The following is a 16,483-nucleotide window of genomic DNA, read 5'->3' on the forward strand; positions in this document are numbered from 1 at the left end:
AGACTTGAGTCTCCCTCAAGAGGTCATTTGATCCAAAAAAACAAAATAGTAGTTACTTTTAGTGCTATGCAGCCATGCAGAATATACTCTAATATAATATAAATCTCTTACATTTTTACCTTCACCCCAACACTTTGAAAAGTTCAACAGCAACATCTCTTTCAAGGAATAATGTCTCGGTAACTCTGTGTGTGAAGACTTTAAAAGACAAAAACATTTCCAAGGAAAACTATTGACAGTGAGGTCTTTGGCCTATCCACAGGAAACGGGACATTGTTCCTGGAAAGACACATTGCTGTTGAAGTTTGAACCCTTGAGGGTTCCTCTGCAGTTGTATTTTCAGAGAATACAAGTGTGTGAAAACTAGTTAGCAAGTAGAAAAGCAATTGAAGAGAAGTTCAAACGTCCGTTCTCTGATACTCCAAGAGGTCTTATATGAATGCAAACTTGTCAAACCTACTGGGGAAAAGGAGGAAAGGGACAAAACCTTAACGCTGACAAAGTTAGAATCATTATGTCCTTAATCTGTGCTAAACAACATCCATTTCGAATTTGTTTGAAATTTATTTAAATTGACACATTTAAAACTTGACCAGTGGGGCAGGCGAGGGCTCACATGTGCTCAGTATGATTTTATCAATATCAGTTCAGTTTATTGAAATATCCTTCATGGAGCTGAACTACACCCTTATAATGTCTTTCTCTTGCGTGTTTCTTTCTTCAGAGTATCACTCTGGATCATGAAAGTACAGCAAATCTCCAGAATGTGTTCACAATGGAGCCAGAGTCCCATAAAAATGCCTGAGACCGTATTGAGTGTGTCGCGTTACTCTGGAAGCTATTGTGCCGTGATTGAAAGACGTACTTCCACTTTCAAAGACACAAAGCATTTTTTCTCCTGAAGACTGGTTTCAGTCTCTTATAAATCCCCAGCATTGCTGTAAGTGAAAGCCACTGCTCGACCTGAGTTATGGGCCGGTAATGAATCTAGCAGAGGGTGAAACAAAGGGCATAACTACTACAAAGTTATTATTTTTCCCAGTAGGTGCACTGGAGCTTTAGGACAAAAACAAATCCATTTGGAAATTTTACTGCTCCGGCTGTGTTGTGCTGCCTGGAGGGTGTCCATGAAAAACCAGGAGATATCTAAGAAATCATTCACGTGTGTTTTTACCTCTTTAGACATAATATTGGCAGTGAACTGTCATATGTTTTAAGTATAATCTCCGTTCTCCTGAAGAAAAACAATGTAATAAAGTTTGAACACGACTTTTGGTTACCAGCATGTGGCTGGTATTGTTTTCAGCTTGAGTTTGTGTGTCTCACCATGGCAAAGTATGGTCATGGAGACACCTACTGCAGCAGGAACTACCACAGAGGTGGGTTTGAGTACTTTGCCAGTGTGTTTATATGTATGTCTCTCTGTCTGGACAGATTTGATCAATGTGATAGTGTCACAAAGGCAAGATGCAGACACGAAGATGGGTGTGGCAACAAAGGCGCCAGATGATGGTCTTGATTCTTGTCTGTAAAGGACTAAATGGCTTCAAAAGAAGACGTATATCCTCTCTGTATCACCATATGTTTCCTTGCTATTTTTTAGCAGTGTACATTGTAGCCTCTGTGAGGTTATTGTCTAGTGCTGCTGGGTTTCTTTTGTCTCTTGTGACGGACATTTCTGCTTTTTGTTCTCCAGTAATTTCTTGTTTGTTATGACACCGGTGATTTGAAGGCTGGAAGCACTAACACCAAAAATGTTGTTTATGGTACTTCCAGCACTGGTAAAGAGCATTCAAACACAGTGGCACCAGACTGCATCCACTGTGTGGTTTAGTAAGTGAGTAGCGCACCATCCACATGTATTTGTTGATGAAATATTTTGAGCCAGTCTCAGAGGAAATTAACTCCAATGTGGCCTGTAAAGTCACTCTGTGCAAGAGGCTATCTGCGGCGCTCAAATTTTATGCTCAGCTTTGATTTTGTGTGTGTTTTTTTTGTTTTGGCACATCAAAGGCTGCATGTAGACTTCTGTGTAGTCTGGGTCTGTCTCTCAGAGCATGGAGATGAAAGGTTGGGTTACATAAGACTGTAAGACCGAATAGGCTGTTTATGTGTGTGCGCCTGGAGAGCCTCACTGATACTAAGACCTACTAATGGAGCAGGACTCAGCCGTGACCATGGAGGAGCTGCTGCCAACTCCTATACTTTAAAAGCAAAACCCCATCGTCAGAGCAGTACAATAAGACAAACAGCTCACTGGCTGGCTAATATTATCATTCACAGTCATTTACATCTCATACAAGGGCTTTTTACACTGATGATTGCCTTTTTCATCGAGTATGGTTATTTTAATGCATGAGAAGGTTCATACACGCTTGACGGAGCTTTAAAGTGACTCACAGATATTATCATGCTTATGATGGAAGAATCCAGGCTCTTCATATCAGCAGTCCTTGGGCTAGAAAATGGAGCATGAGTGAAGAATATGTTTGTTGAGAAAGGGCAAATCCCTAGTATTGCATTTAAATGAAAAGACATCCTCAATGTCAAACTGCGGAAAAGTCATTGTGCTTTATGAATGGATGTGCGACGTGTTGTGTGTGATTGTAATGATGCTGCCCTCGTTTACTTACTGCCAGGGTAACCATTGTTTTACCAAAATGTAAGCTCCTAATTTGATTTATAATGCATGTGTTTCAAGGCCCTGAAAACATAGTTTCTCAATCAACTTCTTACTACGACCAATCAATATACATTCAAATCACAAAGTACAAACAAAACTATATTATAACTAGAAAGGTGCACTCAGTAGAGGGCAGACTTCCCAGGTGTGTCTGCAACGGCCACTGCTATAATGTTTAGTTAAATGAAGACAACCCACCATTGCTGACCAATAGGCGGCGATGCAGTTAGCTGCGTGTGTAGTTCTGTTAGCTGTTCGCTGAAAGCCAAATACACCGTCCACAGCAATAAAAGTGGGCAAAGTGCTTTTCTCACTGTGTCTCACTTGCCTTGTCTCACCTCACCTGGCCAGGTGGGGGTCGCAAAGTAATGAGTTAGGAGTCAGCAGTCAATCAATGGCAGTATCAAAATGCCATAAAAGGTGTCAACCATAGAGTTCCTTGAGCAATTTGCCATCAATGAGCACCCAAAACATTTTGCTGTTTGGTGCAAGATTAGCCGTGGACAGACACAGAGATGCACGCACACTCAGTCACGCAAACACAACACTGATCTCATTGTCTTCTGGCAGAGATGATAATAAGGCAACAGGAACAATTTGTTTAGGACTCGGCAGCGCTGTTGAAAAACTCACCACAAAGCAAAACTTCTGTCCAGACAGACCAGTAGCACAGGCGACCGAAACCCACCGTTTTCTGAATGCTTTCTCTCACAGCACGACACAACTCAATGACCTCCTCTGACACAGTAAATTACACCTGAATTATCAATTTGGCTCTTATGATGAGCCCCCTTGCCTCAGTGTGTGCAGCAGCAATTTGTCACAGTGACATGCTGGGTTTCTCAGGGCTCCTCAGTTCTGGGGCAGAAAGCCCGAACAGAGGCAGGGGGGTGTAATGTTGACTTGGCTCTCCTGCAACGTGTTCACCAGAAACCAGTGACAGAGCTGCACTGATGCATTCGGTGACTCCCAAGAAAGTGGAAAACGGGTTTACGAGGCCTGTGGGAGGACACAGTGACTGGTAATTAGACAGCGTAAAAATGTTCAGCCTCCACCAGGCCCTCGGGCAGGGAATAGGAGCTAAAGTAAACCAAACCTGACTGTGAAATTGCATTAAATGTCTGCGCTTAATGGAAAGTGAAAAAAATAGACAAAACCCATTTTTGCATTTATGAGTGTTTCCACCCCCCCACTTGCCCTCTTTGCATCACCATTCTTGCTCCTCCTCTTTTTCACTAAAGAACAGTATATCTTAATTATGGTGTTGCCTTTGTGCAGAAGTTCTGTTGTTGGACGCTAACAGGAACAGGATGTTCATACTGCGGTTTGAACATATCTCTCTTTTCCCACAGATGCTCCCCCGTTCGGATTGGGACCACAAGAGAGGCTCTCGGGGATCACAGGTTAGCACTGTCCACACAAAAAGAGACACACTAGTAATAACAATAATGTTAAACAGCTGACAGGAAAAAACACACACACACACACAGGAACTAGTTCCCTGATCTCCGTCACTCGCCTACACACACCTTATAAATGACGCAAATAGCAGAAATCCCACCACTAACAGGCCAGTTCACCCACTCATTTCAGCCCTGGTTAAACAGCATGTCCAGAGGTGTCACTTCCCACCAGAGTCCTTGTTGTACTCTTGTAGTCTAAAGGATGAAGGTCTGTGATTTAGCTGAAAGGTGCTGCACAAGCCATTAAAGGCCAGGGAATTGAAACTAGAGGGACTCAGATGGCCCAGCTCGTAGAGGGCAGACACACACAAACACATCCTTGAGATTACCTTTCCCATCTTTGGGGGGGAAGAATGTGTGTGTGTGTGTTTGGGGATTGGTGTATTGAGGGACATTGCCCTTGGTGTCGGCCATGTACAGCTTTAGCCATGTACTGCTATCAGGAGGATATCCTTTAGAAAGGAATAGGCAATGCGTTTGAGCTGACACTGTATGCTGGGGCAGCAATACAAAGTTGTGGTTGGGGGCTGAATTGGGGATCTTTTTTTATAAATACTGATTATAACTGTGCAGCGCACGACTGGGCTTGAAATTAAATTACACACATACCTAGAGATGCTAGGACTCATATAGCAGTATATCTGTTCCCAAATCAGCACTGAAGGCCTAGGGCAAAAATGCATTTTTGCCCTAGGCCTTCAGTGCTGTCTGATATTGTTTACATAAATACGTGCATGACGTGATGCTGCGTTATAAACAATGCATGTAGTTCACATCAAGAACCAGTCACATTTAGTTATGTAGCCGAGGGTTTATCTTGCGCCTATACTTTATTAATAAAACAACAACACAAGGCTGGGTAGTTTGCACAAGACGCAACCACTTTTATTCTTGTTCCACACTTCACTAGAACATTTCCTCTCTCCTTCCTTTTTTCCCTTTACAATAAAAGCCCCAGAAACGTACATCAGAACACTGCTTCCTAGAGAACTGTTCAAGTACTCAAGATAATAGCTTAGAGTTATAACAAAACATGACAAAACAATCCAACAAAACTGCGGCACTACAACACCACCCTGCTCAGCTCTCCGCCAGCACCCACCGACGATGCCACCACGCTCACCCAGGGTGACTTGATGGAAAACATGTCTAGCAGCGAGCGCTCTCCGACTACTTCCACGGCGCGAGCTAGCTTAGATAACACACTGACCAATCACAGCGCATGTTAATGGTCACGCTGGGCCACTGACCAATCATACGTCCATGCCATTTCGCAGGCGCTGGCACGTCAAAGAATACACACAGCTTGTCAAACTAAAGATCTGATTTGTTGAAGTCTATGACAATCAATGACAACGTCCACGCCCTGTGTACTTTAATCTGCAAAGACCTGCTTAAACTGCTTTGCATCCATAGAGAGACAGGAGGAAAAAAATCTGATTGGATGAAAGCTATCCTTAAAACCAGCTGCACTGAAAGCAGCGCTGCAGGCTGAAGCCAGAGCAACAGAGGAAAACAGGAGAAAATAACCTAATAGGGAAAAAATATTATAATACATAGTGTATTTGTGAAAAACAATTATATTATGAAATAGCTATAACTTTGTGATTCTGTTGAGGCCAGCAGAGAATGCTTAGCTGGCCCTGACGGCCCACCACTGCATGTTACCCTTTTGAAATATTGTCCATGGCTCATATCAATTTGTTATATGGGGTTAGTACTGTAGGCAAGCACATATTTTTTTGATTGATGCATTCCCTAAGCTGCCATTTAGACTCAGTGGTCAGCTCAGTCTTTTTTTTTTGGATTGGTGCTCTGCGTTCGTCAGTGGAATCCCGTAATAGTCCAGAGACTGACAAGACGTGTAAGAAGTCAAGGCTTATGTTGGCATCTTTCTCCATCTCATGGCTATTTTCCCTTGGCTCTGCACTCCTGGACCAGGTTGTTGGTCAGAGAGGCTGGTAGCGCTTGACGATGCCATGGCACCTCGTAGAGTGTGTAAATCATACACTCTGCTCTTTAGCCAGTGACCAGAGCGGGTGATTGATCTCCACTTTGTCGTAGTCGCCAACATGCACACATTAGCAGGCTCATTTTCCAAACCGCGTTTTTTTTCCCCCACCCTTCCAAAGCATGCGGTGGATGTTTTAGCCTAGGAATTGACAGTGAAGTTATGTATGGAAAGAGCTATTTAAATATTTGTATTCGACTTGAAAACACATTGGTTTTGGAACATTACCCGAGGAGATTATCGGAGAAAAGAGTGTCTGTAGGCCCCGGATCTTGAGACTGTTATTCTAAATTACAGAAAGGCTGGAAGAGTGGTCTGTGAGGCAGACAAGCCATGACATTGCAGTCATGTTGAAGATTTCTCAAAATCACTTTGAGCACTTCAAACACTTGAGACCATCATTTCTTAAACTGCGGGTTTTTCGAGTTGTTAAATGTCGCTGCCCTTCCCCTGGTCGGTCCTATCATGACAGTCTTCTACTGGATCCTGTGGCATGACTGAATTTAAGGAGGAATGAGACTGAAAACATTCAACTACCTGAGCTTGTGACCATCCTCTGCCTGGTAAACAAGTGTATCTGCAAATGATACAGAAGCATTAGCAGTAAACAAGCTCCTACGTATTATGATGTGCAACAGTAAAACACCTATTTCTACCTAGCTATTTCTCAGAAAGGGATGACATTTTAACTTGGTTTTATGTACAGCCTGCCTCTTCAGTTTTTAAGATAAAAAAAAGTGTGACTGTGCTGATGAAGGATTTACGTTAAACCACTTGTATCATGTGGTAAGTCCTCGCCCAGTGTCAGCAATCTGTATGCTTGCCCTGTCCTTTATGCCAGCATTTCTTGCTTGCTTCTGCCTCTACCGGTCTGTTTGTGTGTCTCAAGCTCTGTTTTTATATATATTTTATCTTGCTTGGTTCCTTTTTCATACCCCCTGAAGTATAAGGAAAAACAAGCCTCTTCTTTGAGATGAGATCTCTGCATGTTTGGGGTCAATTGGCTTGACCTTTCCTCGTAAATCATTAATGAGGCAGTTATTATTGTTTGTTTTGTGTTAATACCCCTCAGATCCCACAGCACACCCCCTTTTAATAAAATATGTAATAGTGTGTAATTGTATCCTGGCTGCAGCCGAGGACCTGGCTCAGCACTTTGGTTTGAGTTGACAGAGGGGTTGTGAGGGGAGTTGGGTCGTGGTGGGCTTTCATTGGGAAGTGGGAAATGCAGTTTTGGCTGTCGGAGCTCAGACAAGGAGCAAATAGTGTCTCAGTGGGGTTTTCTGTTACCGTTCTGCTGTGATTCACACTGTATGACTGCACCGTTATTTCAAGTAGAGAACATCACCAACTCCCAAGCTCCTCTTCAGCTAATCCTTCTGGACAGATGTAATCAGGGTCATTACTGCACTGCCACTGAAATAGAAAACTGCACGATAATGATTTTTCAAACATGCAGAGAGTTCTGTGTAAATGAAATCAACCTAAGAAAAATAATGAATGCACTTAAGTATTTTTTATTTAATATATTCCCCAGCTTCTTGCTCAGCAAATTCCTGTATATCTCAGAGTGTGCGGGGGGGTTAACAAGCACCACAATGTGTGTATCTGTGTGCTTTATGAAGAGAGTTGCTTACATTATTGAAATGTGTTTACTAAGATAATCAAATACCTTTCGTTCTCCAGTAGGCCCCTGAGGGATTTTTCCAGTCTCTAGCTACATTATATTCTCACCATTGCACAATTTTAAGAAGCTTCACATATCACTGGTATTTGACTTGAGGCTTCGAGGGCTGTATGTTTAGATGAGGGAGCCATGGGGTTAAAAGTGCATTAAGTGGACCGTCTCGGAAATTGCAAAAATGTGACCTCTCTGCCTCTGCATCCCATTAATAATAATCAGTAGACAGAAGGGTCAGCGATTTGTTTGTTGCATCAAATGCACTTCATCTGTCTTCTGCAGAGTTATTGTTAAAAACATGTGGACGCAGCAGCAACACGAGCAATCACGTTTCAAACGCTCAGTGTTGTTGCAACACTCAATGTCCATGGTGTTGTTTGTAATGCGTGATGTTTCACATGAACTAATTACTATTTGCGCATACACATACACAGACGTTTTTAAATATTGTAGATTCATGTATGAATCCCTGCATTTAGCAAAGCATTTCCAGCATTGTTTATGTATTTTTTGATATAACACATGTACGGTTTGAGTATTTTATTCCTCAAAAGCATTTAAATTAAATGTTTCTAGTCAATGACCCTCACTCCATCGATCGGGTCCAATATCCAGACTAAATCGGCATTAAGAGTTATTTGCAAATATGATTTGGTCAATCTTTGGTGCAAATTACTGCAACTAAAGCTCCACACACAGCAGAGTAGGGTTCGTACAGAGAAGCTGTGTGGACAAACAGCTTTTCACTCTTCAGGAGTGATCGCTGGTTTGTTTTGACTGGCCCTTGGTTTGGTTTACATGAACTGCTGCGCGGGTGTTAATCTATGGCATGTCTATTGACGTAGTTTTCCAAACTGTGTTATTCACTTATACACTGTTGTTATTCATCGTAAAATGTCATAATGTCATAGCAGCATGTCCATGCATGGTTTAGTATATGACTTGGCGTGTTGAAGAATCATAAAAACGGTTTGTTAATGGTAGTCAGTCTAATCAAATCTAGCATGTCAACAAAAGCTGGGGGCTTGTGACCGAATATCACACCGACTTGTGGTAAATTTGTGACCAGAGGTGCTTGGCACAGGGGCCGGATTAGGAGGATCAGTGGGTGTGTGAAGTGGCTGGCATCAGTCAAAACAGGAACTTTCTTGCCTTTTAAAATCAGCATGCCTCCTGGCAGTTAAATGCAAAAGATTGGCCCGCTACAAAAATACCAAATGGCTGCAAGCTTGAGAGAATCAACTCGAAAAATATTACTTCTTGAAATTAAAAAAAGTAGTTTTCTAAATGAGCAATGTATATAACTGCTATGCAATTGTAATCATCAGTCACTTTTCATTCGCTAAGAACACCAGCCCACAGGCTAAAGTGCAGCACAACGTGTTGTATGACTGCTTCATTAAAATGGAAGCACACAACTATTCAACTTCCCCCCTAGCGTTTCCAAGTAGTATTAGACAACCGAAGCGCTTTCTGTTTTCCTCATAGTCTTTTAACTAACACCGGATACACTGCATTTTGTTTTCCACAGTTACTTTGGTTGTGACATCTTCTGGAATTCCCGCTGCAAGGGAGAGTACCTGCAAAGAACTACATTAATACATTTTGGCAACTGGGGATAGCTAATGATAGCTTCTGGGTAAAACAAAAGTGCTATCCATTTCCTGTTTGAGTAGCACAATGGTTGATGCACCTTATTATCCCAGGAGATCGGAAAGTGTTGACACGTTGAACTGCAGAGTGAAAGCCAGGCCGGGGAGCCAATCTCAACGCAGATGGTGTCATTATTCTGTAGCCATTACATTGTGCAATCTCCATTTACTTCATAATGAAAAGTTACAGTTTGCAGGATTTGGTGGCATCGAGCTGTGTTGTTGCAGATTGCAATCAATTGAAAACAACTTGGCTCACTCCTGCCTTTTCAAGACTGAGGTAACCTGAGCCGCCAAGTGCAGTGCTACCTCGCTCAGAGGCCATCCTTACCATAATAACATTACTTTAGGAGCAACGGGAGTCAGACGGCAGCTGGTGGTGCCGCAGTTTTTCCCTCTGCAACTCAGTTACAGTTCCCAATAGTGTTGGGGGACTACGGTGGCGTTCAGGTACCGTAAAAACGTGAAAGGCCCTCTTTAGTGTTTCATTTGTCCGTTTTGGGCGACTGCAGAAACCTGTTGGTGCAGCATGGCGGACTCCATGAAGAGGGCCCGCTCCATGTATCCCCGTGTATAGTTATGAACATTATAGTCCATTACTGCTAATAGATCCCTGAAGTGCTACACTGTACACTGCCCTTTTAAAGCCTAACAGTTGTTTATTGCCACTTTAAAGCGATAATGTAAAAACTTTTGGAAATACCCCTGCTGCTGCCAGCTGTTTTCATGGCCACCATTTTTTATTTTAAAAAGTAAGATTGATCCATTTCGCTTGAACACAGAAGAATGATGAACCATTTTCAAACTGAGGAAGCTGTTATTTTGATGATCAAAGAGGCAACCGTTGTCTTTTTTTCTCTGTAATTTAAAGTAGTTACTCCCCACATCTCCTCTACACAACTCTCTGAGGTGCTTCATCACTGATTAACTCTGAAGGGTGTATTTCTCAGAAAGATCTCTCCAGAGAGGAGTGTGAGCCAGTGGCAGACAGTTGTTGACAGTTGCCAGATGTGAATGTGTGTTACTAAGAATGTGGTGTAGCGCTGCAGTCAAAGAGCATATATGCTTATGGAACCATTTTGAGAAATAATTCATTAAACATATTCAGTATACAGCCTCACTGGGAGGTTGAAAGGGATTGATTTTAATTACTGCGTTTAATGGAGTTTACAAACAATCCAGATGTGACTGAGGAAAGAACTTTCATAAAAGTTTTACGAATTTTGAAATGCTCCATCATAACATCTGTCCAAAAGCTTTTTTCTATGATACTCACAGTGCTGTGAAGCCGCTACAGAGGTGCCTGTGGTTGATGAATGAAACTGACCATCGAACCTGACAGGAAATGCTTATATAACCTTAAAATATTATGTAACTTACTCACAATTTGATCTGTCACAGGACGTCCATGGATGATTGTTAAGTTTTAGTTTTCAGATTGTTTGGAACATCAGGATTTACCTTCCAGTCTAGACCAACTTGCGCCAAGGATTGTTGGGACTTTACACTCTTAATCTTTCCCTGCAATCAGCTTTGTTTGATAGCTCAAAGCTCTTGCTCCTCATCTCACAAACATTCTTTAGATAGTTTCAGAGGGAGGATTTTTAAAGGTTTAAAGTGTTTTTTGACAGCATTTCCTTTCAAATTAAGCAAGATTTGGCTTCTTTTTTTTTTTAGCAGAACAGGTATTGCCATTTTTTCCGGTCAAGAACAGTACGAATTCAGTGGAAACAAGATCTCTACTGTGTCACTACATGCACCTGGAGCCTTTCACCACACTATTTTTCAATGTCATGCTTTGGGCATTAAGTGTTAATGCTTGCACCCAGTGCAAAATAAAAAACCTTCATCCTTCCCTCCTCTTTTATGGCCACTTCGGTCAAATTTTTCAGGTAGTCAAGCTTAGTGGCACATCGCTCATCCTGCATAGTGGTTTAACGGCACACATGCGTCTCTGTGCTGCATCATCAGGATGATGTCATTTTCACTGTATGTATGTCAGTCTTTGTCGATGCAACGTATGTTTTACTTAACTAATGTGTTGACTGTGGTATGAGAACTAGGGGTTACGTTTCTATAAATTGCACAAGTTGTTTGTGTGTGCACCGGACAGATGTTCTCCAGCAGCTATATTTTGGTTAAACTTTCCTTAAGCAAACTCCTAAATCAGCCTATAAATGAGCTGAGAGACAGGTGTTTACATCTTATCCTCACAGCATGCATTAAAGCAGAATATGGAAAAGAGGAGAGGGAGGAGAAGAAGAAGAGAAGTGGAGAGGAGAGGAGAGATGAGGGGGTACAATAGTCTTCTGTCCAGAAATGTTCCATCAGCCATCCCACAGGACGCCTCCTTGCCTTTAAAAGGGATTAGCCTGGTCCCAGAGCTGACCATGTGTCAGATGTATCAATAAATGTGTGTCATTATCGTGTGCGGATCACCATGTGTGGAGGAATGGCCTCACACCCGCTGAACACACGGCTTTTGTCCTTTTGCAGACTCAAAGAAAAAGTGCATAAATACAGTGACTTATCTGATATGAGTAGGAAAATAAAACGCGAAACCTTCTCTGTTCCCACAAGTCCAGACGAATGAAAGGTGTTCACACATGTGTTGTTCAGGTCAACCTCTTGCCACTTAGCCAGTGTAAACAGTATAATTCTGGGTGCCTGGCAGCTGGTGTCAAAGTGAATGGGACATTTGGGGAGAAAAATCTGATAACATTCTTCGAAGAAAAAGGGATCTCGTGAGCTTATTAGATAAATGTGTTGGCAGCCAAGACTGACCTGTGTTTAGTTGTGGTTGTTCAACTGCTCTAGGCACAGCAATTAAGAGTGGGTTGTGAACTTTTCACTTTACCCTGCGAGAACAGAGCCGGCTCAAACTACGCTGGTGCCTTCAAAGCACCGGGCAGACGGGCAGAAACAGACGGTGGCTGTTGGCCGACTCAGGGGTCAAGAGTGAGGGAGTCAAAGGTTGGATTCTAGCTGAGACATTGCTAACGAGTCCATTCATTGAGCATTAAGTATAGCGTAGCTGTGCTGAACATGGTTAGCCTCATGTTGTTGTCAACTCCTACAGCTGTAAAGTAGCACTCCATGCTCCTCCTCAAGTTTTGGCTTTCTCTGAGCTGAAAGGAGCCATATAAGGTGGAGATTAAAGCCTTTGATGTGTGAGTGGATGGACGTGTGCATGTGCGTGTGATAACTCAATTAAAATACACTTTACAAATCTTGGCCGGGTCTCAGTCTGACACTGTGACGGAATATGTCTCCTATGATAGTGGTCCAAAGTAAATGGTCTATTGTTTTCCTACTTTCATATTGTTGTGTTTAGGTATTTTTTATAGGTATCATTTGTGCCATGTTGTTTTTTTCCCTGAGCTAAGTGCCCTATTGAGGCATAATTTGGTTATGGCTGTGCTCACTGTCATTGTCCTCTTGTAATGCGTTCTCAATATACATGGGGCAAAGCTGATGAATGTTCTTTTTTGCTGCTGGACAATTGGCCTCCCCACATAATTTCCAAATAGAGACTGTAATAGTTTTCAAATCAGTCTTTGTTGTATCAGCCATAGCTCCTGCTGTGACAGAATATTGTATTGTAAAGAAAGTAAAATAAGCAATACAGCAATGTAATAATACTCCATTACGAGCTCTGCATTCATTATATTAGAATTATGTAAATGTGTTGTAAATATAATGTATCAAAAGTGAAAGTAGTCATTCTGCAGGCAAAAGGGCCTCCATAGGTATTATATTATTATATAATATGATATTTGATTATTATTACTGATGCATAAATGTGCAATCAACGTTTAAAGAGTATGTTAATACCTGGCTAAAAAACTGTGTTAGTGTGTGCATCTAACCACAGTTAGCATCACCAATGGGCGTAGTCGTGTTTCGTCAGAAGTGTGCTCTATTGCACTTGTAATCTCATCTAACTATGACATCACTGTGCACTGACACACCCTGGAGTACATCTCAGCATCACTGAACATTTAGGAGCAGTAGGCTGCTGTTAATCCCCCAGGGAGGAATTTGGGGTTCAACATCTTTCTCAAAGACACTTCGACATGCAGACAGTGGGAGCAGGGGATTGGACCTTGTGGTAAAAAGACGACCTGTTCTATGTGCTTTTTCTGGGCACATGCACTGATAAAGTTGTTATTGCAAGTCCAATAGAAATTCCTGAATCTTTGTGGTTCCATCTTGTTCTCCAGGGAAACATATCTGGCTCTTTGGCTGCTAAATGCTGCACTATGTTCACCAACTTGTCGCTTACTCTGTCCGCCGGTGGTTTGGCACTCGGCAGGAAGTGTACAGTGTTTGAGCTAGCTGGTGATGGGAGCAGTGAGACTGAACCAAAACAATAAAGCAAAAACAATGAGCTTAAGAAATTATGAGTTTGAGAGTCAAGTTATAATTCTTTCTGGGTTTGTTTCTATGGTCAACAGCTTCTAGTAATATATCCAACATATCTATTAGTGCAATTTCACTACAAAAACCTTAGAATTGCACAAAAATAAACAATTTTAATAATAAATACCACAGAATTGTACTTACTAATAGCATTTTAGCAAATACACTGTCAGTTTCCACCACTGAGAGAGTTGGAACTGTCTGTCTTAATACAAAGACATAACTTCAGCATAGTTTGACTTCCATTTCGTTAGAATTAGCAACACGAGTGATGCCAATGTCACCGTTAAACACATTATGTTCTCACACACGAGCTGCTGACATGGTTTACACAGCTGCTCTTCACACCTACCACCAAGAAGCTGCACACAGCCGCTATCAGATCCAGCCATTAATGAGCATCAAATCTAATTAGCCACAGCAGTAGTGATGCTTATTGCTCCTTTTTCTTTCTCCCTGCCACAGTCATCAGGCACCACTGTCATGGTGGACATAGCAGTGATGGGAGAAGCCCACGGACTGATCTCAGACCTGCTGGCTGACCCCTCTCTGCCCCCCAACACCTGCACCTCACTACGGGCCGTCAGCAATCTGCTAACCACCCAGCTCACCTTCCAGTCGCTGCACCGGCCCCGCCCTGCTCCACTGCTTAACCCCGGCGATGCCTACACATTCTCAGACTCAGAGGACGGACCAGAGAAAGGAGAGAAGACGTCCATCCATAAGGTAAACCTGTAAATGAAGATCATGTGTCATGATTTCATCTTCACTGGTAAGATATGCAGAAGCAGGAAGTCAAGATGAAAGTGAGGATAGTTCACCACATATCAAAAGTCAGAATTGTTAATCAAAAGTAGTAGTATAACTTTTTTCTCTTTTTGGGGGGGAAACGGCTGTAATAATGGAAATGCAGTCCGCTTTATTAGGGCCAAATGATTTATACGCCACATAGCGCTCCACACACATGTTCATATTTTAGCCCATGTTTCAGCTAATGAGTGCTTCCTGCTCTCAGAGCTTTTCGCATCAAATGAAGGAGCGTATTTTCATAGAGTTGAGTGAAGAAAAATAGAGCGTGTCTACTGCTCTGAGCAGCGTTCTCCCTTTCATAGCCACAGCTGTGTCAACATGACAGATGTGCAGAGCCAGACAGTGTGTGTGTGTGTGTGTGTGTGTGTGTGTGTGTGTGTGTGTGTGTGTGTGTGTGTGTGTGTGTGTGTGTGTGGTCAAGAAAAGGGGGAGACGACATGAAGGTGAACACATCTCTCAAAAGGTTACAAAGAGGGACGTCTATATGTCAACAAAGCTGGACCCCCCACCACAATTATGGATCCAGTTATCAATCAGGAAGATACCTATCCTGGCTGTGTTGGATGCTGGTGTGTGGTCGATGGCTGCCATGCCATCAAGCCAATCATTTGGTTGACAGGTGTTTTTTTGTTTTTGTTTTTTTACATCGGCTAAACTTTGTAAAAGTAGCTAAGACAAACTGTGCCTGTGAGACTGCCCTCAGAGATGACGGGCAGCCTCTGACTGCCCAGGAGGAGAATAGCAGGAGGAGTCAAGGTGGTTAATGCAGGAGTGGAAAGCCCTGCTCTTGCTTTTCTGCCTCCTGGCTAAGAGTTTGATGTCCATCGTGGTGCATACTGATGCCTTTCAAGCACTTTTCCAAAACCCATTTCCTGCCCAACACAGCATATGTTCTCTGTGCTGCACAAAAGGAGAAGCACACACTGTACATGAAAAAATACAGAACTAATTATGAAATATTTGAAGTTTCATCAATCTCACTTTTCTTACAAAACAGTGATAGAGATAAGTCGTGTTATTTTTGCCATGCTTTTTTTTTTTGCCATGCTGTTGACGATGGTGATGCGTGTGTTTCTGTGATGTGTTTTTTTGTGCTTTTGGTGGGCATCTGAAGGGCTTTCATGAAAGAATAGAACCATAGTGCTGCAAAATCATACATGTAATACATTAGTCTAATCGTCACAGCATCATACACAGGATGTTTTAAGGACAACCCTGGTATGTGCTAACATTTTTTGAGTGCATACGTGTGTCAGTTCTGTCTGTATATATGTGTGTGTGTGTGTGTGTGTGTGTGTGTGTGTGTGTGTGTGTGTGTGTGTGTGTGTGTGTGTGTGTGTGTGTACATATAGTATGTGCTGATTGGGCATTGTTCTTTTGTAGGTGTGTGTGTGTTTTGCATACATTTGCCTTCACAAATTGGTTAATCTCCAACTGAAATCAGCACATGCTAAAATCAGGCAATTGTATTGGTCTTAAATGAAGGTTTTGGTAAAGCCTCAAAAGAAAGTCAGTGAAATGTCCACTATAGAGGTTAAGCCGACGACGCGTTTGAGTGTGTGCGCTCAGTAAATGAGGCCTTGCTGTGAATGGGCTCATTCAGGATTCTGAGGCGATCTTTACTAGGTCACTCTGCAGAAGACTGGGAGAGAGAGAGCCTGCCATGTTTAGCGCTGCTGAGCCAAGCTGCTGCGTAGCACCGAACAGATGGAGGCACCACAAGGGCACAGACCACTGGGAATCCCAGAGAAAGAGCAAAGA

At 42.4% G+C, this 16,483-nt stretch overlaps 1 protein-coding gene across 1 annotated transcript in view; it reads left to right on the forward strand.

Annotated features, from left to right (window-relative positions):
• Positions 1 to 16,483, forward strand: part of LOC306741969 (cGMP-inhibited 3',5'-cyclic phosphodiesterase 3A-like) — a gene marked incomplete at both ends in the record, with an annotated part of 64,043 nt that overhangs the window by 30,376 nt on the left and 17,184 nt on the right. Inside the window, 2 exons of the mRNA XM_079224305.1 lie at positions 4,036 to 4,086; positions 14,378 to 14,638. Coding sequence (XP_079080431.1) covers positions 4,036 to 4,086; positions 14,378 to 14,638 — 312 coding nt within the window. The remainder of the gene's footprint in view (positions 1 to 4,035; positions 4,087 to 14,377; positions 14,639 to 16,483) is intronic.

The sequence above is a fragment of the Taurulus bubalis genome (genome assembly GCF_910589615.1).
Source record: "Taurulus bubalis genome assembly, chromosome: 9".
NCBI classification, from domain to species: Eukaryota; Metazoa; Chordata; class Actinopteri; order Perciformes; family Cottidae; genus Taurulus; species Taurulus bubalis.